We start from the raw sequence: 26,487 nt of genomic DNA, 5'->3' as shown, positions 1-26,487 counted from the left end.
TGGAGCTGTACGTTGACATTGATCACACGTCCTACAATACCTGGCCACATCCCGGGTGACCCGGGGCCAATAGAATCTCTGCATGATTCTGTCAATAGTCTTGTCTCGTGCCAGGTGTCCTCCTAGGACGTGGGAATGGGCTAACTGTAGAACTGTATCCCTGTATGGTCTAGGCACCATTAGTAATTCCTGGTTTTCCCCCCTTCGTCGTACGACCCAGTATAAGAGACCCCGCCTGATTGCATAGTAAGGAAGAGGGGGTTCACCTGATCCGTCGACGTTCCTCCCGTCGATCACCTTCACCTTCCTCATGGCCTCCCTTAGGTCTGTTGTCTCTATGCTGTGAGGTGCCGAACTGTCCCTTTAATTCCTGTGGGGCAGGTCAACCTCGGTAGAGGGATGTGGAGGTTGTTCCCCATCCCCATCAGGGGTGACCGAGGAGAATCCCTTCCAGGTTCCCTCCTCGGATGGAGCTTCAAATATATCCCTTAGCGCCTGGTTGCTCCTTCCTTCCTGCGTTGTGTATAACCCTTCACGTGTCTTCATCGGTGGTTTCCTGGAATATCTGTCGTAAATGTTGGGTCACTATTTCTTCCTCTGCTGCAGAGGACGAGGACGTGGCTACGTCTCCTTGTAGGACTACTACCTCAGGCTTGGATTTTCTCTTCTTTCCTGTCCCCCTTCTTCCCGTGCATAACGTCATCTGCCGAAGCTCCTTATATAGGGGACAGTCTCTCCCGATCAATAATGGCACCTTCAGCTGGGGCACTTTCCCTGCCCTGACTGTACACCTTCCTTTTGGAGTGAGAATAGGCAGATTCACAGTGCGGTAATAGTGGGTGTCTCCATGGATACAGGATACGGCTACTTTGTCTGGTAGCAGTGTTGCGGAGGTCACCATCCGCTCCTCTACTAACGTAACCATACTTCCCGAGTCGAGAATTGCTACCACATCTTGTCCTTCGACTCGAACCGGAATCTCTGAGGCTGGGGCTATCTCTGCTAACCAACAGTGTTGATCCTGTCCCCTCAAAATGGGATGTGTGGGGGTAGGCAGTGATGACTCTGTGACCATGGGCTCATCCTTGCTAGGACATTGTGGGGCATAATGGTCGGGAGACTGACATTTATAACACCGACCCTGCTGTGTGGTGGCTGACTTCTCCCACCTCCGGGGGAGGTTTGGACGTTTCGGTGGAGGGGGCGCCGGGGTGAGTCGTGGTACGGGATTGGAAGACTCCTTCCGTTCCTCCTTGTCACTTTTTAACAACTCCCCTGTAGACCGATATGTTTCTACCGCCTGGGCTATGTCGTCGGCTGACAACGGGTTGGCTTGCCCCACAACCCTTTTTAAGTCACTGGGTAATTCTCTCAATATCTTGTCCACTACGAGAGTCTCTATCACATGTCCTACTCCCTTTCCAGGTTCTAGCCACTGTTTCGTCAGTCGTATTAATGCGAAGATCTGGGCACGGACGGGTTGATCAGCTGTATAGGTCCATTGATGGAACTTTACAGCCCTATCTCTGGCAGTCAGCTGGTACCGGGACAGGATCTCGGTTTTTAGTCGCCCATAGTCCGCAGCTTCGCGGGAATCCAAGTCAAAATAGGCTTCCTGAGCCACCCCGGTCAAATGCGCTCGCCCATTCTGTGGGCGGCCACTCTTCCAAGGTGGCCGTCCTTTCGAAGGTCATGAGAAAGGCCTCAATATCATCGTCCTTGGAGAGACGAGATAAGATGGCGTGAGCAGCCGCTCTTGGCTTAACTCTAGGTTCTTCTCGTCGGCTCAGCTGTTGTTGCAGGAGTTCTATGGTTGTCTGCTGTGCCGTGATCAATTGTTGTAGTAGGGCGTTATCCATCGTTCTTGAATGGTTCCTCCGGGTCTACTGGAAGAATCTTGATTTACTCACTTATCCTTGTGTCCCTTTATGGCAGTGTCTGGAACCATTGTACGTCCTCTCTGGTGTTGCACTTATCCTGGGATAGTGTATGACATAGAGGCTCACTCCCCTCAGTGAGTTTGTCCAGGAGAGTGGTCAAGAAGGGGTTTAACTTTAGATGGGAGTATCTAGAGTTGACAATTGAGTTATGCCATTGGATGAGGTAATGGTTCTGTGCTATGAAGTACCAGGAACGAGATTAGAACCTCGTTTTTGGGACCAAACTGAACGATAATTTATAGTGAATGTTATCTGGCTAAGGGATACTCCTTTCTTAATTATAAAGTCCCTTTTTGAACTGTTCCTAAGATCTGTGGTTCGTCATGTAGGTTGAGAGGGGTGTATCTTGGCTATAAAATATCTCTGTGTGTTGTCACTTTCAATGGTTCATTAGAAATGGCGCATCATTGAAAGTCATTGCTAATGCAAAGCTCTTATTATTATTAAAGATGTAGTTTAAGTATAACTCTGACTGGTGTGTGAAGTTTGTTTCTCCTCATTTGATGCAGAAATTAGCCACCACAACCTCCAGCTGGGCAGTCCATCCAATCTGAGCCAGATACCTGTGCCTGGTACCTGTTTAGCCCAGTACACCTGTGTCTGTAACTACACCACACCACAGAGTCACTGACAGAGAGGGAGATGTTCTGAGAGAACAAGGAGATGGCCAGAAAAGAAAAGGATGGTTAGCGTTCACTTGCATACACATTTCACAAAAATATGCTGTGTAAGAACATACCTGCACACAAAACACACACACACTTGCCTTACATTATATGGGAATTGAATTGGTGAAGACGCCACGTAGGGGAAGAGATACGGATACATTTCTTCTCCAAAGAGAGACATATTGGATAGATCGCTTGGCCACTCTTGCCCCAGCAGGCCTCAATGAGGAATGTTATTTTTCTTAGTTTTTGTAGTTGGTTATAAATAGGGCAAAAGGTAATGACATCATAATGTATTTGCATCTTTATTTGATGTTTCCCCCACTGCTTCCTCTACCGGGACCTCTTGATTGAGCCAATACTGACTGTGAATTTATAATTATGCCCACCTGTGTGGTATTTTTGTTGTGACATTGATTGCCATTGCCTTGCACACTGAAGAAAGGCTCACACCATTGTGTAAATGGTAAAGAAGACGAAGAGGTGTTTAAAATCAAATGTTATCGTGGAGAACAGAGCTCAGGAAAAAGGTCAAACTGAAGTGAAGTGAATGAGCGCAGAAGACCCACCGTTTTACTCCAATATTTATAAACAAATGAATCGACTCAAAACGTGGTTAAAACTATCATTTTGATATCATGGATGGTCAGTCCCTGCATCCATACTAGCTCTGTCTATGGAATTGAGAATGGTCACATATCTCCAGTATCATCCCTCAGCTTTTTACCTAAACAGTGGTGGGGACCGTTTGTTATTGTTTCAACTGCAGATTGTCCCTTTAAATAAGTAACAATTATTGTAACTTTCTAAGAGAAAGAGGATTATTTGTTCAAGAGGCTACATGACTTTGTTTTGTCTCTCATCTGTCAAAAAAAGTATTGTCAAGGCTGTTTTAATCTGTAATTTTCCTGTGTTGTATAAGGTTATGATGTATGTCTTTCATTGTTATAAACTATCTATGACCCTTACTTATAAACCCTTAAATGTTCTTATTCAGGTGTGAAGTATAGAATCAGAGATGAAATCAGACAATGGTGTAAAGGCAGAAAGAAAAGGTTTAATTTGGAAGCACACTCCATGTCTGAAGACAGCAGAGATGACATCAACTTTTATCCCTTCACAGCGCAGTCAGTAAAATCAGCAATGTGGTCATGGTAGCACTTTAAGATAGTCTTCAGTAACACACAACACTAAGGAACATTCCAGACTCTCAAAAAGAGATGACAGAGCTGAGAAACAAGACTAACATTTAATTACTGCTATTTAATCGATACTAAAGAATTATTACATAAACCTTCAACCGGTAACGTTCCTCAGCCTCATTTTCAGAGCCTCGAAAGTGCTCCTGTCATTTTTATTCTCCTTCCAGCAGTCCAATATATACTCTCAAAATGGCACTGGAAAGCAGAAGAACTCTACATTTGTGCTAATCATGCATTGATAGCATTGCTCACTCAATAACAATGTGGTAGATGTCAGAAGTTAGTGTCAAATCAAATTGTATTTGTCACATGCGCCAAATACAACTGGTGTAGACTTTACCATGAAATGCTTGCTTACGAGGCCTTCCCAACGATGCAGAGTTTAAAAATGATAATACACAGAAAAAATAGTAACACAAGAGGAATAAAATATAATACACAAGAATGAAGCTACTGTATATACAGGGAGTACCAGTATCAGATCAATGTGCAGAGGTACGAGGTGTTTGAGGTAGATACAGTATGTACATGAATGCAGGGTAAAGTGACTAGGAATCAGGATAGATAATAAGTGTAAAATAAAGAATAGTAGCCGCAAATGTTTGTGTTGTGTTGGTATGCGTGTGCTATGTATATGTGTGTGCGTATGTCAGTGGAGGCTGGTGGGGGGAGCTATAGGAGGACGGGCTCGTTGTAAAGGCAGGAATGGAATAAATGGAACAGTATCAAACATCAAACATAAGGAAACCACGTTTGACTCCATTCCATTTATTCCAATCCAGCCATTACAGTGAGCCCGTCCTCCTCTGGCGTATGAAAGGGAAACGGGGATACCTAGTCAGTTGTACAACTGAATGCCTTCAACTGAAATGTGTCTCCTGCATTTAACCAGAGAGGTGCGGGGGGGGTTGCCTTAATCGACATCCACGTAAGTGTGTGGGTTTTGTGTGGGAGTATCAATGTAGTTTTTGTGTGAGTGAGTGTGTATATAGTGTGTATATATAGTCTAGTGAGTGTGCGTAGGGTCAGTGCAAGATAGGAATCAGGATAGATAGTTTGGGTAACCATTAATTGACTATTTCACTTCTGGCTATTTAGCAGTCTTATGGCATTGGGGTAAAAAATGTCTCAGAGCCTGTTGGTCCGAGAGCCAATGCTTCCGTACCATTTGCCAGACAGTAGCAGAGTGAACATTCTATGGCTTGGGTGGCTGGAGTCTTGACTATTTAGAAGTCTTTCGGGCCTTCCTCTGACACCGCCTAATATAGAGGTCCTGGATGGCAGGGAGCTCAGCCCCAGGGATGTACTGAGATATACCACTTTCTGTAGTGCTTTGCGTTGCATTTCCCATACCAATCGGTGATGCAGCCAGTCAAGTTGCTCTCGATGGTGCAGCTGTAGAAATTTCTGACGATCTGAGGGTCCATGCCAAATCGTTTTAGCCTCCTGAGGAGGAATAGGTGCTGCTGTGCCCTCTTCACGACTGTGCTGGTGTGTGTGGGCCATGCTAAGTCCTTAGTGATGTGGACGTCAAGGAACTTGAAGCTCTATCAGGGAGTACAGGAGGGGACTAAGCACACACCCCTGAGGGGCCCCGTGCTGAGGGTCAGCGTGGCGAGATGTTGTTGCCTACCCTCACCACCTGGGGCCGGCCCGTCAGGAAGTCCAAGATCCAGTTGCAGAGGAAGGTGTTCAATTCCAAGATCTCTAGCTTGGTGATGAGCTTGGAGGGGACTATGGTGTTGAATGCTGAGCTGTAGTCTATGAACAGCACTCTCACATAGTTATTTCCCCTCTTGTCCAGGTGAGAGAGGGCAGTGTAAAGTGCAATTGAGATTGCGTCATCTGTGGATCTGTTGGGGCATTATGAGAATTGAAGTGGGCCCATAGTGTCTGGGATGATTATGTTGATGTGTGTCATGACCAGCCTTTCAAAGCACCTACAGATGTGAGTGCTACAGGGCGAAAGTCATTTAGGCAGGCTACCTTGGAGCTCTGGTCTGCTCATGCTTTGAGAACGCGCCCTGGTATTCCGTCTGTGTGATTGTTAACCTGTTTAAACGTTTTGCTCACATCGGCCACAGAGAGAGAGATCACACAGTCCTCCAGAAAAACAGGGTCTTTCATGCTAGACACAGTGTTGTATTCCTCGAAGTGAGAATAAAAGGCTTTCAGCTGGATTGGGAGTTCTGCATTACTGGGTTACTCACGGCTGGGTTTCCCTTTGTAATCCATTATCGTCTGCAGACCCTACCACATACGACGAGCATCGAAGCCGGTGTAATAGGATTCCACCTTCCTACTATACTATCCTTTTGCATGTTTGATTTCTAGTCGGAAGTCGTAGCAGGCTTTCTTGCATGCGTACATGTCCATGTCCCATTCCTTGTAAGCAAGCGGTAGCTCTTGCCTTTAGCCCAGAACGAATATTGCCTGTAATCAATGGTTTTTGGTTTGGCTACGTTCATATAGTCACTGTGGGGATGACATTGTCTGTGCCCTTATTGATGAACCCTGCGACTGTTGTGGTAAACTCCTCAATGCTATCGGATGAATCCTGTAACATATTCCAGTCTGTACTAGCAAAACAGTCTTGTAACCTCGTGTCATCCCAACACTTCCGTATTGAACGCATCACTGGTACTTCCTGTTTGAGCTTTGTTTTGTAAACAGGAAGCAGGAGAATGGAGTTGTGGTCAGAATTGCAGAAGGGAGGACAAGGGAGGGCGTTGTATGAGTTTCTGTGGGTAGAATAAAAGTGGTCTAGAGTTGTAGGTCCCCTAGTGGAGCAGGTGATGTGTTGGTAGAAGTGAGGGAGGACGGTTTTAATCTCCTCACGTTAGTCTCCGCCCGCCAGAAACACTGCCACTGGGTGAGCAGTTTCTTGTTTGTTTATGGCCCCATACAGTTTGTTGAGTGCCAGAGTTTTGTTGTCTTGTAGACAGCCGTGATAATTACGGATAACTCTCTTGGTAGATGAAAGAGTCTGCAGCTTAACTTACCATGAGGTATTCTATATCAGGTGAGCAAAAGTTATAGATTTCCTTCACACTGGAAGCAGCACACCTGTTGTTATTTATGAAACCCCCCCTCCTCATTTAGACTTGCCCAAAGCCTTCGTCCGATCTTGCCACTGGATGAAGAATCCACAAATTACTATGTGTATAGTGTCATCATCTATCCACGTATCTGTAAGACATGTGACTCTCAAACGAAGCTCATCTTATTCTAAAGTGACTGGACATTTGCCAACAGAAAGGAGGGGAGCGCCGTTCGGTTTTCTCATCGCTCATTTTCACCAGGGCTGCAGCTCGTCTACTGTGTCTATGCCTGCAGGGTTTTGGTAGCTAATCGAACAAAGGAATAGGGACCGGGCAACAGCTGAGTTGAAGTCTTATTTGAGGTCAAAATCGTGGTTAGTAACTGTCTATCTGATATCCGAAGTGCTTGGGGTCAAATGGGATAATAGTATGAACTTTTCGGTACAATAGAAGTAAAGATCATTTGATTCCGCCCCTCTCAGTCAGCACCATCTTGTCCAATTTTTCCCTCAATGAGCTTTAATGCCAAGGAGATTAATATATCCTAATTATACAAATCTTACTGGGACAGGGCATCTCCCCATAGGTCACGATCTCATACAGCAAGGTGCCGAAGAACCACACGTCATCCTTGATGGTGAACTTTCTACTGGTGATGTCCTCAGGAGCTGTCCATTTTAAAGGGAATAGTGCGTTCCCTATAGGCATATAATACACACCAGTCCAATTGAAATGCAGACTTATAGAGCTGTGGTCAATCTCCCAGGGGTCCGCAGAGCCAGGAAACTGTGGAGTGAGATACAAGATCAGAATATCAGCAGAAAATTTGAGTCACTAACAAACCTAACAACTGGAATCTGTCTTCTGTAATCAGCAAACCTCTGTATTAAAGGCCCAAGTTGTCACGTTCTGACCTCTATTTCTGTTGTTTTGTATTTATTTAGTATGGTCAGGGCGTGAGTTGGGTGGGCAGTCTATGTTTGTTTTTCTATGTTTTGGGGCATTTCTATGTTTTCGGCCTAGTATGGTTCTCAATCAGAGGCAGGTGTCATTAGTTGTCTCTGATTGAGAATCATACTTAGGTAGCCTGGGTTTCACTGTGTGTTTGTGGGTGATTGTTCCTGTCACTGTGTTTGGTGTCACAGGATAGGACTGTTTTGCGTTTTCACATTTCTTGTTTTTGTTAGTTTGTTCATGTGTAGCGATTTATTAAAACATGAATAACCACCACGCTGCGCTTTGGTCCGCTTCTCTTCCTCCTACAGACGAACGCCCTTACAGAATCACCCACCGCAACAGGACCAAGCGGCGTGGTAACGGGCAACAGCGGCACAAGGAGGAATGGACTTGGGATGATGTGTTGGACGGCAAGGGTTGCTACGCATGGGAGGAGATCCTGGCGGGAAAGGATCGCCTTCCATGGGAACAGGTGGAGGCAGCGAGGAGAGCAGAGGCAGCCGGAGAGAGGAGCCGGCGATATGAGGGAACACGGTTGGCAAGGAAGCCCGGGAGTCAGCCCCAAAAATTTCTTGGGGGGGGGCTAACAGGGAGTATGGCTACGCCAGGTAGGAGACCTGAGCCAACTTCCTGTGGTTACCGGGGGGCTAGAGAGACCGGGCAGGCACCGTGTTATGCTGTGGAGCGCACGGTGTCCCCAGTGCGGGTGCACAGCCCGGTGCGGTACATTCCAGCTCCGCGTATCGGCCGGGCTAGAGTGGGCATCGAGCCAAGTGCCATGAAGCCGGCTCTACGCATCTGGTCTCCAGTGCGTCTCCTTGGGCCGGCTTACATGGCACCAGCCTTGCGCACGGTGTCCCCGGTTCGCCTGCATAGCCCAGTGCGGGCTATTCCACCTCGCCGCACTGGCAGGGCGACCGGGACCATTCAACCGGGTAAGGTTGGGCAGGCTCGGTGCTCAAGAGCTCCAGTGCGCCTGCACGGCCCAGTCTATCCGTCACCACCTCCACGCACCAGCCCTCCGGTGGCAGCTCCCCGTACCAGGCTGTCTCTCCGGCCCATCCTTGCAGGGGCTCTCTCCTCTCCAGCGCTGCCGGAGTCTCCCGCCTCTCCGGCGCTACCAGAGCCTTCCTCCTCTCCAGCGCTGCCGGAGTCTCCCGCCTGTTCGGCGCTACGAGAGCTACTCAGTCCGGCGCTTCCAGAGCCTTCCTCCTCTCCAGCGCCGCCAGTGCCGCCCGTCTGCCCAGCGCCGCCAACGCCGCCCGTCTGCCCAGCGCCGCCAGTGCCGCCCGTCAGCCAGGGGCCGCCAGTGCCGCCCGTCAGCCAGGGGCCGCCAGTGCCGCCCGTCAGCCAGGGGCCGCCAGTGCCGCCCGTCAGCCAGGGGCCGCCAGTGCCGCCAGTCAGCCAGGGGCCGCCAGTGCCGCCAGTCAGCCAGGGGCCGCCAGTGCCGCCAGTCAGCCAGGGGCCGCCAGTGCCGCCAGTCAGCCAGGGGCCGCCAGTGCCGCCAGTCAGCCAGGGGCCGCCAGTGCCGCCAGTCAGCCAGGGGCCGCCAGTAAGCCAGGGGCCGCCAGTCAGCCAGGGGCCGCCAGTAAGCCAGGGGCCGCCAGTGCCGTCAGTCAGCCAGGGGCCGCCCGAGCAGCTGCCCCTCTGTCCAGAGCAGCTGTCGCCCCTCTGTCCCAAGCTGCTGCCGCCCCTCTGTCCCGAGCAGCTGTCCCTCTGTCCCGAGCAGCTGTCCCTCTGTCCCGAGCAGCTGTCCCTCTGTCCCGAGCAGCTGTCCCTATGTCCCGAGCAGCTGTCCCTCTGTCCCGAGCAGCTGTCCCTCTGTCCCGAGCAGCTGTCCCTCTGTCCCGAGCAGCTATCGCCCCTCTGTCCCGAGCTGCTATCGCCCCTCTGTCCCGAGCAGCTGCCCCTCTGTCCCGAGCAGTTGTCCCTCTGTCCCGAGCAGCTGCTTCACCTCTGTCCCGAGCTGCCCCTCTGCCCCGAGCAGCCCCTCTGTCCAGTGGGGTCATTGAGAGGGGTGGCCATGGTGAGTAAGCCAGGGAGGCGGACAATAAGGCGGACTAAGACAATGGTGAAGTGGGGTCCGCGTCCCGCGCCAGAGCCGCCACCGCGGACAGACGCCCACCCAGACCCTCCCCTATAGGTCAAGGTTTTGCGGCCGGAGTCCGCACCTTTGGGGGGGGGTACTGTCACGTTCTGACCTCTATTTCTGTTGTTTTGTATTTATTTAGTATGGTCAGGGCGTGAGTTGGGTGGGCAGTCTATGTTTGTTTTTCTATGTTTTGGGGCATTTCTATGTTTTCGGCCTAGTATGGTTCTCAATCAGAGGCAGGTGTCATTAGTTGTCTCTGATTGAGAATCATACTTAGGTAGCCTGGGTTTCACTGTGTGTTTGTGGGTGATTGTTCCTGTCACTGTGTTTGGTGTCACAGGATAGGACTGTTTTGCGTTTTCACATTTCTTGTTTTTGTTAGTTTGTTCATGTGTAGCGATTTATTAAAACATGAATAACCACCACGCTGCGCTTTGGTCCGCTTCTCTTCCTCCTACAGACGAACGCCCTTACAGAATCACCCACCGCAACAGGACCAAGCGGCGTGGTAACGGGCAACAGCGGCACAAGGAGGAATGGACTTGGGATGATGTGTTGGACGGCAAGGGTTGCTACACATGGGAGGAGATCCTGGCGGGAAAGGATCGCCTTCCATGGGAACAGGTGGAGGCAGCGAGGAGAGCAGAGGCAGCCGGAGAGAGGAGCCGGCGATATGAGGGAACACGGTTGGCAAGGAAGCCCGGGAGTCAGCCCCAAAAATTTCTTGGGGGGGGGCTAACAGGGAGTATGGCTACGCCAGGTAGGAGACCTGAGCCAACTTCCTGTGGTTACCGGGGGGCTAGAGAGACCGGGCAGGCACCGTGTTATGCTGTGGAGCGCACGGTGTCCCCAGTGCGGGTGCACAGCCCGGTGCGGTACATTCCAGCTCCGCGTATCGGCCGGGCTAGAGTGGGCATCGAGCCAAGTGCCATGAAGCCGGCTCTACGCATCTGGTCTCCAGTGCGTCTCCTTGGGCCGGCTTACATGGCACCAGCCTTGCGCACGGTGTCCCCGGTTCGCCTGCATAGCCCAGTGCGGGCTATTCCACCTCGCCGCACTGGCAGGGCGACCGGGACCATTCAACCGGGTAAGGTTGGGCAGGCTCGGTGCTCAAGAGCTCCAGTGCGCCTGCACGGCCCAGTCTATCCGTCACCACCTCCACGCACCAGCCCTCCGGTGGCAGCTCCCCGTACCAGGCTGTCTCTCCGGCCCATCCTTGCAGGGGCTCTCTCCTCTCCAGCGCTGCCGGAGTCTCCCGCCTCTCCGGCGCTACCAGAGCCTTCCTCCTCTCCAGCGCTGCCGGAGTCTCCCGCCTGTTCGGCGCTACGAGAGCTACTCAGTCCGGCGCTTCCAGAGCCTTCCTCCTCTCCAGCGCCGCCAGTGCCGCCCGTCTGCCCAGCGCCGCCAACGCCGCCCGTCTGCCCAGCGCCGCCAGTGCCGCCCGTCAGCCAGGGGCCGCCAGTGCCGCCCGTCAGCCAGGGGCCGCCAGTGCCGCCCGTCAGCCAGGGGCCGCCAGTGCCGCCAGTCAGCCAGGGGCCGCCAGTGCCGCCAGTCAGCCAGGGGCCGCCAGTGCCGCCAGTCAGCCAGGGGCCGCCAGTGCCGCCAGTCAGCCAGGGGCCGCCAGTGCCGCCAGTCAGCCAGGGGCCGCCAGTGCCGCCAGTCAGCCAGGGGCCGCCAGTAAGCCAGGGGCCGCCAGTCAGCCAGGGGCCGCCAGTAAGCCAGGGGCCGCCACTGCCGTCAGTCAGCCAGGGGCCGCCCGAGCAGCTGCCCCTCTGTCCAGAGCAGCTGTCGCCCCTCTGTCCCAAGCTGCTGCCGCCCCTCTGTCCCGAGCAGCTGTCCCTCTGTCCCGAGCAGCTGTCCCTCTGTCCCGAGCAGCTGTCCCTCTGTCCCGAGCAGCTGTCCCTCTGTCCCGAGCAGCTGTCCCTCTGTCCCGAGCAGCTGTCCCTCTGTCCCGAGCAGCTGTCCCTCTGTCCCGAGCAGCTATCGCCCCTCTGTCCCGAGCTGCTATCGCCCCTCTGTCCCGAGCAGCTGCCCCTCTGTCCCGAGCAGTTGTCCCTCTGTCCCGAGCAGCTGCTTCACCTCTGTCCCGAGCTGCCCCTCTGTCCCGAGCAGCCCCTCTGTCCAGTGGGGTCATTGAGAGGGGTGGCCATGGTGAGTAAGCCAGGGAGGCGGACAATAAGGCGGACTAAGACAATGGTGAAGTGGGGTCCGCGTCCCGCGCCAGAGCCGCCACCGCGGACAGACGCCCACCCAGACCCTCCCCTATAGGTCAAGGTTTTGCGGCCGGAGTCCGCACCTTTGGGGGGGGGTACTGTCACGTTCTGACCTCTATTTCTGTTGTTTTGTATTTATTTAGTATGGTCAGGGCGTGAGTTGGGTGGGCAGTCTATGTTTGTTTTTCTATGTTTTGGGGCATTTCTATGTTTTCGGCCTAGTATGGTTCTCAATCAGAGGCAGGTGTCATTAGTTGTCTCTGATTGAGAATCATACTTAGGTAGCCTGGGTTTCACTGTGTGTTTGTGGGTGATTGTTCCTGTCACTGTGTTTGGTGTCACAGGATAGGACTGTTTTGCGTTTTCACATTTCTTGTTTTTGTTAGTTTGTTCATGTGTAGCGATTTATTAAAACATGAATAACCACCACGCTGCGCTTTGGTCCGCTTCTCTTCCTCCTACAGACGAACGCCCTTACACAAGTACAGTAGTAAAATGTCAACTTCTCAAGCTGTAAAAAGATGCTCTGAGCATACCCATGATATTGTACAACTACTTCATTTTTTAAAAATCATACTTTCAGTGGAAAATGGAAATAGGTTTTGAGTTTAAACACTTTTCCTGTACAAATAGCAGATACAATCCATTACACACATGGCATCATAGGTTTGGACAACGAGTTTCTCTACAAACTTAAACTCAGATCTGAGTGCTGTTGCACGGCAACATTAATCAACAGAGCACAGTTTCTGAAGCACCTGACATAACATCAGCATCCTAGGTTTTTTGGGATACCCATCCGATTGTGTGATTTTGTTTTTCAAAGGAAAACATGAGCAAATTAGGCGATGGTGGTGCCTAGATCCTCTTGCCGTAAGTCTTGAACATGATAACGTTTCATTTGCATCCTTAAAATCACTTGTTTCACTATAGTCAGACTGACCTGAATATATTTTCATATTGAATGTATGTCATTCACTCACTAAGGTCTGAAGAAGAGAGGTTGAAACATCGAAAAAGGTGGCGAAAACAAAACACACATCAGGTAGGAGGTGTCATATGATGAGTGGTATAGTCTTAAACCAATGTTTAAAGCCTACCCCCCCCCCCCCCCCCCAATATATTTCTGGATGATGTAGAAGACCCCCCCCCCCCCCCCCCCCCCCCCCTACAGGATCAGGTACTGCATAGGCTATTAGCTAAAGTAAGGTGCATTCTTGTACACACATCACTAGAGGTTCCCTTACATTACTTAAAGCCCACAATCTGTTTTCTTTCTAGACGATACTGAAAACAAAATGCATGGCGAACTGGGAGCTGTGAACTGGGTATGTAGTCTACTGTGTGTAATGCTGAAGGCTTTGCTGCATGGCAAGATGTACTAGTTGGGATGACTTGTTGAGTAGTTATAGATATCACTGAAAACCCCTTTAGTAATAGTGGCTTTCGTTTGCATGGTGGTATTGTGAAAGTGGGGTGTAATTTGACTTGATCACCCAATGAGGCACTACTCTTCCTATTTATTCTTCCTTTTTCTTCAAGGAAGCAGATGTTCTTCTAAAGAACACCCTAGAGGCAGCAAGATGGTGTGAACGCCAAACATTTAAAGGCACCGTTTCCCTCCCTAGTGTAATTGGGATGGACGAGGAAGACCGCATTACAACCCTTAAAGAACTACGGTTGTATGATGGCCTGGATGAAGAATATTATCCTCAAGGAACCATTCATGTTCTCCTTCTAGTTACAGAGACATTATGAGATGTTCTATGTGGAGGCAGTTGACTACAATAAAATGACTGTCTGCCTCTTTTGAGGAGCAAGAGTGAAGCCATTTTTGAGGAGTGGTCAAACCTTGTTATTCTCTGGTGTGTTAATTGTTTCAATTGTTAATTGTGTTGTTTAGTAAAGATGATGTAGAAGTCACCCGAGTCTCTGATCTCTTTACTGGAGCTGGTAAAACTTAGTGTACAAAGCACATTCAGCTTGTCCACGTGTCTATATGTTACAGTCTGTCTCCATTCTCCATTTTGCTTTATCTTGGCCAGGTCGCAGTTGTAAATGAGAATGTAACGGCGGGTGAGTGAAATGAGTGAGGAGTCAAATGCAGAGAGCGAAATGAACGGGAAAACGCTTTAATGTCCTTCAAAACGTAACAGGTCCAAAACATGGGCGAATGCCCAAAACACTGGCGCTAAACCAACCCAAAACCTGGACAGCGAAAACCCAAAACAAAACACGATACATCACCAAACGTAACAAACCAACAAGCCCGCACAAACACCAGCGGGCAAAACAAACTTAAATAACACCCATCCCAAAACCCCAACAAGGAACAGGTGAAAACAATTAGACAAAAACAAACAAACGAAAAGGAAAAAGGGATCGGTGGCAGCTAATAGACCGGCAACGACGACCACCGAGCGCCACCCGAACAGGAAGGGGAGCCACCTTCGGTGGTATTCGTGACAGAGAACTTGTTCTCAACTGGCCTACCTGGTTAAATAAAGGTGAAATAAATAAATAAAAAATACATTCTCATGAGGAAAGTAAATAGCATTATAAATCAGGATAGGTAGTAACTGTATATATACGCTCAATGAAATAATATAATTACAAATTTATAACATTTATCAACACAATTTTAACAGTACATGACATACATAACAAGTCTGTTGTTCACTGCAACAATATCAGTAGCTTGTCTCAAATATAGCATGAAACAAAAAGTGTTACAACACATGTGCTGGTACCAAGTTATATAATATTACTTAAGATCTTCAAAAATGAAATATGTTTGTATTCAACGTGTGCCTTGCACAAACGTGTGTGTTTGTATTCAGTGTGTGACTGTCAAACCTCAGATGGACAAAAAAAACACCGGTGGGCGGGGTCAAACATGGGCGGGGTCAATTATTTGATTCCGCCCATATTGAGCCAGGCCCGAACTGCACACTGCAGTCAGGGGTACATGCTACGAGTCTTCTAGCTTTTGTTTTGAAGTCAGTGTAGCAAGAGGAGGACAGAAGCTAGCTGTCCTCAGGCTACACCATGGTGCTACCCCAGACAGTGCTGTTGAAGTTACTATAGACTTTCATTTTAATCAATTATTTGGTGACATATGAATTTATTTAGTTTAGTTTTTCTAAAAAGGAAAACTTTTTAATGTTTCACTATTTTTATTTTTATGAAATTTCACTGAGGAGGATGGTCCTCCCCTTCCTCCTCTGTGGAGCCTCCACTGCATAGGACATACTTAGTTAGGTTCTTATTCTACACACACACACACACACACACACACACACACACACACACACACACACACACACACACACACACACACACACACACACACACACACACACACACACACACACACACACACACAACAGTTAAAGCAGGCCTTTACCAATACACGCACAATTCTATCTTATATGAGCTGCTATAGTTAGCCATACCGACTAAGGAGAGCATGTTTTCATTCTGTATTCATTCATCTCTTTAGTCATACACATACCCCCTCAACATCCCCTTGAGTGGGCAATCATTGCTAATGGTTTGCTAGGGTGTGCACTAATGAATACACCCCAGAACAAACATTGTACATGGTAAGCCTAATTTTTTATTTTTTATGTATCAAGTGATAAAGGACTTTTGAAGTTGCCTGTTGTTGGCATTATTTGTATGACTAAAGAGATATAATAAATACAAAATGCAAACATGTTCTCTTTAGTCGATATGGCTAATGACACAGACTAGGCAGAATGGGCTTGTAGCCTAAAACTAAAAACTGTATCTATATGTCTAAAAACTTTCGACAAGGCCACTGAATAAAACTGGGTACTGGGCCCACTTTATTTGAAGTGCATCCTATGAAGGCTTCATAAAGCACTACATAGATGCTTCACAAATGATCTATAACCATATATCATGCTCTATAACGATGTATAATGTGGCATAGCTGTATGACATAACCATTCATTTATTTGTTCACGTTCGTTACTCTTTTCTAGAGCATGAAATACAGTTATAGAGGATTTGTGGCCCATTTATCTAGTACTTTTAAATTCTACAGTATATGACTGCTTTATGAAGCCTTAACCTTCATAAGATGCACTTCAAATAAAGCGGGACCTAAAACAGAATATAATTTGTTCCAAGCGTACCTGTTTTATTGCTGAATGATAGCCTAGGCTTTAAGCAGAATAGCTGGCTAGTGAAGCTGTTAGTTGCCATTGTTGATATCACTTTCCCAGAGACTTCAACTGGCAGTTAGCTTTAAGTGACTTAGCTTCCCCGATGGGACGTAGCAGACTCCGTCATATGTTCAATTCCTCTTCTATACTTGACAATTCCTCTTCTACACTCTTCCATTCCTCTTCTATTATATTTCATTCCTGTTCCATACCCTTCACTTTCTCTTCTATACTCTCCAATTCCTTTTCTATACTTTTCAATTCCTCTTCTATGCTCTTCAAGTCCTCCTCTATGTTTTTCAATCCCTCTTCTATACATTTCAATTTCTTTTGTATTCATTTCAATTTCTCTTCTATACTCTTCAACTCCGTATATTCTCTTCTCTTCCTCTTCTATCATCTTCACTGTCTCTCTTATTGTAATGAATTTTTGAGGAATGTCATCAATGCCTCTTCCATTGTTGTCTACCCATGTCTTGAATTCCACATATATTCTCTCCAATTGCAATGCTATACTCTGTGATTCTACATGGATTATTTTCTTCAATTCCGCTTTAATTTTATTCCATTCCTCTTTTATTCTCCTCAATTCTTCTTCTATTTTCTTCCATTCCTCTTCCATACACTTTAATTCCTCCTCTTTTCTTAATTTCCTCTTCTCCTGGTTGATCCGGAGCACGTGCTTAGAATTACAGAAGGAAATGCATACATAAGTTTGACTGTAATTGGTCAAAAAGAGTTTAGATGAAGGAAGCATAATTGAGTTTATCCAAGCAGAATTAACATTTAGGGCCACAAATCTGAAGGGACTGAACAGGAGCTGTTGAATTCGGGATATTTGAAGACATATAGGAGGATCCTTTAAGATAAGTGATGCTACTGTACGGGGTGACTGTATGACAGATTGTTATCGCTCCAATGCAGCCGTTTCTTTCTCAATATCAAATCATTTCTGGGTAACAATTAAGTACCTTTCAGTGACTGTTTTAAATTAAAATGGTTCAAAAATATATTTAAAAAAAAAGGTTTCTTAGCAAAAAGCAATATCTCAAGCAAGAATTTTCCTAAGACTGTCTGAGAGTGGTCTGAGTGAGGGACCTATTTGGAGAAGCCTATTGGGAGGAATATGTAACCTTAAAACTAGCTGTTATTGGCAAAGAGTAGGGGTACCTCTCTTTGTTATTGGTCTATTGTCCAAAGCCCCACCCATGCAAAACACGCTAAAATTTCAGGCAGTATTTTCAAACAGCTCTCACATCATTTTCACAATTATTATTCCAACCTAGTAGTGTGGAAATATATAGAAAACACAGGAAAATATATCGTTTTTTACTGCACTTACATTTCTTGTACATAAGCAGATACACACTCTGGGATCTAGTGGAAATAGGAAAATAATGTTAAAACTGTAATATTACAAAAAAAGAGGTGATTCAGTTTGACATGATGTTCTCTGGAGAAAAACACACACACACACACACACACACACACACACACAAGAGATGGAAAACAGTGACATTTTACCTTTCATTATTCATATGACTGATTGATTGTGGATTGGGCTGTAAGGGAGGAGCAGTATGTATTACAAGAGTATACAAATATATGCAAATCATTGAGTACACTGGCCTACAGTATATTGAGGGTGGCGTCTATTGGAGGTGTTTTAATATATTTTGACGACGCATAATATTTGACACTGAAACAATCAATATTCAATTCAATTGACAAATAAACATACCTGTGTGACGTAGCTGTCATCGAACACATACCAGTTGTGATCATCATAGGACTTGATTCTAGCAGTGTAATGTCCACCTCTTAGACTTCCCACATGGTCCACCACTGCATAGAGTTCATAGTCACAGTTCTGTTCAGAGAAAAGGTCTGTCATGAAAAGAAAAACACCGCCATCATTTACATTTACGAAGCTGTTTTTGGTAGGGACCGGTGAAGGACCAATGAGAATGAGAGAACACGTAACCCTCTGTTTTCCTTTCATAGTGCTCCTGCCTGAATACATATACAAATGTGTCGCCTACATGAGAAAATTGTTACAAAAGCACCTGTCCTATAAAGAAAGTATCTCTAAATACCTTTGTCCGTAACGTGTGAGGAACTTCAACACAGCAGTCATTTTTGGTATATGACATACTGTGGTAGTCAAACTCAAACCTCTTGAGGAGCAGAGTCAGAATCTTTGGGTGATGTTCCATTTTACAAGCCTGGGTGACACAAAACAAACACACACTATCAGTCTATCAGTATAGCCATTACCTTCCGTAGTCTAGAGCGTGTTATCTTTTTGAGAGGCTTTTGGTACCATTGTGGATTAAGGATTTTGATATGATTGAATATTCTCAACATCACAACTCACAATGGTTGAATAGGATTTCTCATTGCATTGGTCGCAATACATCTCACTGACAGTTGAAGACTTGAAAAACTTCTCAAAACCATCCCTCTGTAAACACACACACACACACACACACACCGTTTACAAACAATCCTTCCCTGCAAAAATCAAAACCTTTGGAAATGACTAAAATACTTGAAGAATATTTTCCTTACCACACTGTAGGTTTTGTTAGAGTCGGATGGATTTTCTATTGAGAGTGGTAGAGTCCAGAATGGACCAGGTTCATCACTGGTCACATGACCTTCTGAACATCTCATTGTGTGTCTCAAATGTCCTTTGAAGATCTAAATGCAAAAAAATATGCCATATAATGCCAAAGTCTTGTCATGGCAAATATTGTATTTATAACATGTTCAGTTGCAGGTTTTTTCTCATAACATGTCAGTATAAATAATCAATAATACTGTACCTGAGACACATAAGGATTGACCATGCTTAAAATATTCTCAAAATATTCAGCAGCATCCCGTTGCTCGTAAACTGATTGGTAAAAACAACAAGTCAAAACACTCCTGTGGTAGGTCATAATGCAAAGGATGTACTTTTTCATTTATTTAAACTCATATAATTTATAATTGTTTACTAATATATATGTTTTACTAAAATTGTTTATAATTTGATTCATTCAAATGTATGTATATATTTTAACCTTTTAATGCAGTGGGCTAAATCAGGGTCACACAAGAGTGTTTCTTGGTAGTCTTAAACAAATCTACTTTGAAACAAAATAATTCCCCTCACACACACACACTGAAAAACATCCCCACAGCATAATGCTGCCACCAACATGCCTCACAGTAGGGATGGTGCCAGGTTTCCTCAAGACGTGACACTTGGCATTCAGGCCAAAGAGTTCAATCTTGGTTTCATCTGACCAGAGAATCTTGTATGAGTCCTTAAGGTACCTTGTGGCAAACTCCAAGCAGGCTGTCATGTGCCTTTTACTGAGGAGTGGCTTCCGTCTGGCCACTCTACCATAAAGGCCTGATTGGTGGAGTGTTGCAGAGATGGTTGTCCTTCTGAAAGGTTCTCCCATCTACACAGAGGAACTCTGGAGCTTTGTCAGACTAACCATCGGGTTCTTGGTCACCTTCCCGAGCCGGGCCCTTCTCCCCCAATTGCTCAGTTTGGCTGGGTGGCCAGCTCTAGGAAGAGTCTTGGTGGTTCCAAACCTCTTCCATTTAAGAATGATGGAGGCCACTGTGTTCTTGGTGAACTTCAATGCTGCAGAAATGTTTGGTACCCTTCCCCAGTTCTGTGCCTCGACACAATCCTGTCTCTGAGCTCTACGGACAATTTTTTAGACAATCGTGGCCTGGTTTTTACTCTGACATGCATTGTCAACTGTGGGACCTTATACAGACAGGTGTGTGCCCTTCCAAATCATGTCCAATCAATTTAATTTACCACAGGTGGATCCAATCAAGCTGTAGAAACATCTCAAGGATGATGAATGGAAACAGGATGCACCTGAGCTCAATTTCGAGTGTCAAAGCAAAGGGTCTAAATATTTTTGTAAATAAGGGATTTCAGATTTTATTTTTATTACAATAGCACTTTGCCATTATGGGGTATTGTGTGTAGATTGAGGAGGAAAACATTTTATGTAATCCATTTTAGAATAAGGCTGTAACGTAATAAAATGTTGAAAAAGGGAAGGGGTCTGAATACTTCTTATTGTAAAAATTATTTTACCCCCTTTTCTACACAATTTCATCATTCCCAATTGGTAGTTACAGTCTTAAACCATCGCTGCATCTCCCCTATGGATTCGGTAGAGGCGAAGGTCGAGTGCCGTGCGTCCCCCGAAACACAATCCCGGAAAGCCACACTGCTTCTTGACACAATGCACGCTTAACCTGGAAGCCAGCCTTACCAATGTGTCAGAGGAAACACCGTACACCTGGCAACCATGTCAGCTTGCATACGCCCGGGCCCGCCACAGGAGTGGGACAAGGATATCCCGGGCGGCCAAACCCTCCCCTAACCCGGACGATGCTGGGCCAATTGTTTGTTGCCTCATGGGTCTCCCGGTCGCAGATGGCTACGACACAGCATGATATCAAACCAGGAACTGTAGTAACTCGGCTTGCACTGCGATGCAGTGCATTAGACCACTGCATCACTCGGGAGGTCACATTATATATATTTGACATAGAAATAGCGGATTTTAGGCATTTTCTTTTTTAAATGTTCATTAATTATGAAATAACATTCCACCCATGAGGCCACCAGGTCATTTGACTGCAAAAAGGAAGGTATTATACTTGTTTGAATATCCTGTATAATGCTCTTAGAGCACTTATACATTTATCAAAGTTAGGTCAAATATATACTCTTTCTCAGCAGGATATCAAAAGCGAACTCACCATTTCCAATGCCAAGTATGGATAAGATGTCCTTTGTGTGAGTTTCACTTGTCTTCAATGCCTTAAAAAGGCTTTTCAGGTGAAAATCAGCAGTCTTCTGATCTTGACCACAGTGACTGTAGAGATCGATGTGATATCTAATATATTCTCTTACTGCATATTATTATAGTTTAATGTATTGATTTTAGATTGTAATCACTGTGTTAAGTGGGACTCAATCAGAAAATGGAAATTCCCAAACCTTTCCACAGCCTCTCTGAAGTCCTTAGTCATGAAGAGGACCTGCAGCACACTGTTCAAATAACAGGTTGCTCCTTGATTAACTAAGCCATTGTAGTCTAAAATAAAGAAAGAATAATGAATTATTGTAGTACCATAACTGATCCACTTCAGTGTGTCAGCATGTAGAAATATAATGGCTCGATCTTGAGACAGAAACGTACTTATTGCTTACCAAATATGAGGTCAAGTCTCATTTTAAACCTCTCCACGATGCCTTTGTCGCATCCTTTTTTCTTTGGAGGATTCTCCTTGGAACTCATTGTTTCACGCCTGAATAATCAAAAGATTTTGTGTTAACAGAGAAAACATTAAAGCCACAATCTGTTAGATTTAAATGTATATACCCCTTGATTTGGAAAAATATATTTAGGCCTACCTTATTGTAAACACATACTATACTAATTATACGAGTATTATTAGAACAACACTATAACAATTATAACAATGTAACAACAATTATATAACTACAACAATAACAATAATAACCACATTATATATAGAATAGAATATAATTATTATCAGGCTAAATCATTTATGAAATAACAATGAGAATGTCGTACCGTATCTGGGCTACGAGGCTACTTGGAGTTTTTATTTTATTTACAATAATTGTTCAGGCCTTTTTCGATAAACAAAGCCCGTCACCCGTAAAGACGCACCATAGTTTCATTTTTGTACGTCTGTTTGCGCGGATTTTCGTTTTGAGGTTACTGCTGCAGCAACACTCAAATTCCAAATATTTGAAGATTCGCCACAACAATATGCATGCACACATGAATAATCTACATGAATAGTAGCTTCAGCAGGGCTGAAATAAAGCCTGGAAACGGACTACAGGCGTTTTACAATACCTATATATCGGTATGATTTCATGACTTGATTACTCCGTTAGTTTCATGTACATTTTAGCACTGTGAGAACACAATTAAAACCGTAGCCTACCAACAATTTACCGATTTCACCGATTTTTCAGCTTCGAGAAAGAGAAGTGCGACATATTTGTTTTCCAAATTTCAGTTTCGATTTAGATTCACCTTACCTCGCTTGAAATCTACAGTAATACGCATTGTTGGCCAGATGTGGCGTATTGTATACGGGCTACTGAAAAAAATAAAACACATATTGAGAGTTGTTATTAATAATGTATATCCCCAAACAGAGCCTATTACATTAGTAGTCCAATTCCTAATTATATGATCCCCCTCTCTCTCACACATAGACATATATAATTTAACGAAGCACAACGTTTAGATCAAATAAAATGTCAAAAAAAATCATGAAAATAGAAGAGGAGAGTAGACATTTCCAATCTTCCTTCTGGATCCCATAAAAGGAGAACAGGCATGAATATTCCAGCTGCTTGTCTGTATGGTACTCATACTGTTCCCTAAATAAAAAGGTGAGGAGGGTAGAACACATCATAGGATAGCTTCACATATCAGCATTATAATCAAGTTCATTCGAATTGATTTCACATTCATTGTGCACGTTTCCCTCTTATCAAATTATACTCAATACAAGTTTCATTGTTCAGTGTGTAACCATTAAATTAGCCAACGGTCAATTCTCAGAGTGTGATGTGTGTGTTTGTTTGTGTGGTAGTTTTAACTGCCTACCTGAGCTCTGGCGTACTTTCTCAGTAGTTTTGAGTTTCAGCTGCAGCACTGTCAATAATGTTAATCTCTTTTTCTGTATTTTTTTATTTTTAATTTATACTTTATTTTACCAGATAGGCCAGTTGAGAACAAGTTCTCATTTACAACTGCGACCTGGCCAAGATAAAGCAAAGCAGTGTGACAAAAACAACACAGAGTTACACATGGGATAAACAAACGTACAGTCAATAACACAATAGAAACATCTGTATACAGTGTGTGCAAATGTAGTAAGAAGGTAAGGCAAAAAATAGGCCAATAGTGGCAAAGTAATTACAATTTAGCAATTCACACTGGACTGATATATGTGTAGATGAGGATGTGCAAGTAGAAATACAGGTGTGCAAAAGAGCAGAAAAACAAAAACAAATATGGGGATTGTCTAGGGGTTTTGTATGTTTATGGGGCTGTTTCCTTTCTAGGTAAATTGTATGTCTATGGTTGTCTCTGATTGGGAACCATATTTAGGCAGCCATATTCTGTGGGTACTTGGTTTGTGATTATCTATGTCTATGTTATGTTGCACGTTAGCACATTGTTTATATAGCGGTCACGTTCGTCTTATCGTTTTGTTGTTTTTTGTTTAAGTGTTCTTCGTGTTCTACATTAAAGAAAATAAAAATGTATTCACACCACGCTGCGCTTTGGTCCCCTCCATACGACGATCGTGACAGAATCACCCACCACCAACGGACCAAGCAGCGTGGTAACAGGCAGTGGCAGCAGGAGCAGCGAAATAGGGAGGAATGGACATGGGAGGACGTTTTGGACGGCAAGGGTTGCTACACATGGGAGGAGATCCTGACGGGAAAGGATCGCCTTCCATGGGAACAGGTGGAGGCAGCTAGGAGAGCAGAGGCAGCCGGAGAGAGGAGCCGGCGATACGAGGGAACGCGGCTGGCAAGGAAGCCCGAGAGGCAGCCCCAAAAATGTCTTGGGAGGCGGCACACGGGAGTGTGGCCAAGGCAGGTAGGAGTCCTGCGCCGGCTTCCCGTGCTTACCGGGGTGAGAGAGGGCGTCGTACCGTGTTATCCGCACAGTGTCCCCAATACGCGTGCTTAGCCCGGTGCGGTACATTCCAGCTCCTCGTATCGGCCGGGCTAGGTTGAGCATCGAGCCAGGTGCCATGAAGCCGGCTCTACGCATCTGGTCTCCAGTGCGTCTCCTTGGGCCGGCATACATGGCACCAGCCTTACGCATGGTGTCCCCGGTTCGCCTGCACAGCCCATGCGGGCTATTCCACCTTGCCACACTGGGCGGGCTACGGGGAGCATTCAACCAGGTAAGGTTGGGCAGGCTCGATGCTCCAGATCTCCAGTACGCCTTCTCGGGCCAGTCTATCCGGTGCCATCTCCACGCACCAGTCCTCCGGTGGCAGCCCCCCGCACCAGGCTTCCTGTGCGTGTCCAGAGCCCAGTACTCCCTGTTCCTCCTCCCAGCACTCGCCCTGAGGTGCGTGTCCTCGGCCCAGTACCACCAGTGCCGGCACCACGCACCAGGCCTACAGTGCGCCTCGTCTGTTCAGCGCCGCCAGAGCCTTCCACCTGTCCTGAGCCGCCAGAGTCTCCCGTCTGTCCTGAGCCGCCAGAGCCGCCAGTCTGCAAGGAGCTACCAGAGCCGCCAGTCTGCAAGGAGCCGCCAGAGCCGCCAGTCTGCAAGGAGCCGCCAGAGCCGCCAGTCTGCAAGGAGCCGCCAGAGCCGCCAGTCTGCAAGGATCCGCCAGAGCGGCCAGTCTGCAAGGAGCCGCCAGAGCCGCCAGTCAGCCAGGATCTGCCAGAGCCGCCAGTCAGCCAGGAGCCGCCAGACCTGCCAGTCAGCCAGGAGCCGCCAGAGCCGCCAGTCAGCTAGGAGCCGCCAGAGCCGCCAGTCAGCCAGGATCCGCCAGAGCCGCCAGTCAGCCAGGATCCGCCAGAGCCGCCAGTCAGCCAGGATCCGCCAGAGCCGCCAGGATCCAGAGCTGCCCTTCAGTCCGGAGCTGCCCCTCAGTCCGGAGCTGCCCCTCAGTCCAGTGGGGCCCTTTAGTAGGGTTGCCAGTCCTAGGTTGGCGGCGAGGGTCGCCGTTCCTAGGAGGCCACAAAAGCGGACTTAGACTATGGTGGAGTGGGGTCCACGTCCAGCGCCAGAGCCGCCACCATGGACAGACGCCCACCCAGACCCTCCCCTATAGGTTAAGGTGTGCGGCCAGGAGTCCGCACCAATGGGGGGGAGGTACTGTCACACCCTGACCTTAGTATTCTTTGTTTTCCTTGTTATTTTGGTTAGGTCAGGGTGTGACATGGGTGATGTATGTGTTTTTTGTCTTGTTTAGGGGTTTTGTATGTTTATGGGGATGTTCCCTTTCTAGGTAAATTGTATGTCTATGGTTGCCTAGATTGGTTCTCAATTAGAAGCAGCTGTCTATCGTTGTCTCTGATTGGGAACCATATTTAGGCATATAGCGGTCACGTTCGTCTTATCGTTTTGTTGTTTTTTGTTTAAGTGTTCTTCGTGTTCTACATTAAAGAAAAGAAGAATGTAGTCACGTTCTGACCTTTATTTCCTTTGTTTTGTATTTATTTAGTATGGTCAGGGCGTAAGTTGGGTGGGCAGTCTATGTTTGTTTTTCTATGATTTGGGGAGTTGTCATTAGTAGAGGCAGGTGTCATGAGTTGTCTCTGATTGAGAATCATACTTAGGTTGCACTGTATTAATAGAAATATTAATGCGAGTAGATCGCTGATTGGCCAGCTCATTCTTCTTAGGGGGATGACATCATCAAGATTGAGGTGGGGTTTTGGAAGTATTTCTCTCCAATTTATGCTTTGCCCACAAATACAAGTATAGGAATGAATCAACAACATTATTTGGGTATGAGTTATATATACTTTAGTATATTAACTTTTTAAATTGCGACTTTCACTGGACAGTTACTTTAAAACTGCAATATTTTCCCTCATCCTCATGGCAAAATGTGAAGAATAGCATGATATGAGCTATAAAACAGCACATTTTTATCTGACAATAGCAACAAAAATGTCAAAGGAATTCCAGGGGAGAGCCCCCTTGAACCCCTGTCTACAGTTTGTCCCCCCCAATATCTACACCACGATTTCACCCCTTGAAACACACTATCATCACAGCTCTAGAATAATATTTTTCTAAATGTTACCTTTTTGAGAAAGTTTTGGTACAATTATCAGGGTTGATTAAATATTTTGGGTCTATGTCCAGGAAACTCCCCAGACCTTAATTCCATTGAGAACTTGTGGTCAATCCTCAAGAGACGGGCGGACAAACATAAACCCACAAATTCTGACAAACTCCAAGCATTGACTATGCAAGAATGGGCTGCCATCAGTCGGGATGTGACCCAGAAGTTAATTGACAGCATGCCAGAGCGGATTGCAGAGGTCTTGAAAAAGAAGGGTCAACACTGCAAATATTGACTCTTTGCATCAACTTCATGTAATTATCAAT

General features: G+C 46.4%; 1 protein-coding gene across 7 annotated transcripts; it reads right to left on the bottom strand.

The window, feature by feature from the left end:
* Nucleotides 1–3,645: 3,645 nt before the first annotated feature.
* LOC110500503 (ubiquitin carboxyl-terminal hydrolase 47) lies at nt 3,646–22,427 on the bottom strand. Of its 7 annotated transcripts, none has more exons than XM_021577900.2 (12): nt 22,036–22,424; nt 21,549–21,646; nt 21,336–21,432; nt 21,095–21,210; nt 19,135–19,205; nt 18,878–19,009; nt 18,684–18,770; nt 18,403–18,531; nt 18,048–18,176; nt 17,831–17,868; nt 17,649–17,683; nt 3,646–7,637 (listed from the first exon to the last, which is right to left on the bottom strand). In XM_021577900.2, exons 1-12 carry the CDS (start codon nt 22,149–22,151, stop codon nt 7,606–7,608), a joined length of 1,080 nt encoding a protein of 359 aa, XP_021433575.2. In that variant the 5' UTR covers nt 22,152–22,424; the 3' UTR covers nt 3,646–7,605. The 7 variants fall into 7 exon arrangements, 6 of the variants coding, with proteins under 6 accessions (XP_021433575.2, XP_021433573.2, XP_021433572.2 ...); XM_021577898.2 differs by lacking the exon at nt 3,646–7,637 and adding an exon at nt 16,547–16,988 and having other exon boundaries at nt 21,937–22,422; XM_021577897.2 differs by lacking the exon at nt 3,646–7,637 and adding an exon at nt 16,547–16,988 and having other exon boundaries at nt 22,036–22,422.
* Nucleotides 22,428–26,487: the final 4,060 nt, after the last annotated feature.

Source organism: Oncorhynchus mykiss, chromosome 21 (assembly GCF_013265735.2).
Source record: "Oncorhynchus mykiss isolate Arlee chromosome 21, USDA_OmykA_1.1, whole genome shotgun sequence".
In the NCBI taxonomy this organism is placed as follows: domain Eukaryota; kingdom Metazoa; phylum Chordata; class Actinopteri; order Salmoniformes; family Salmonidae; genus Oncorhynchus; species Oncorhynchus mykiss.
The sequence above is the reverse complement of the archived record's forward strand: the minus strand, read 5'-3'. Positions and strand labels throughout refer to the sequence as shown.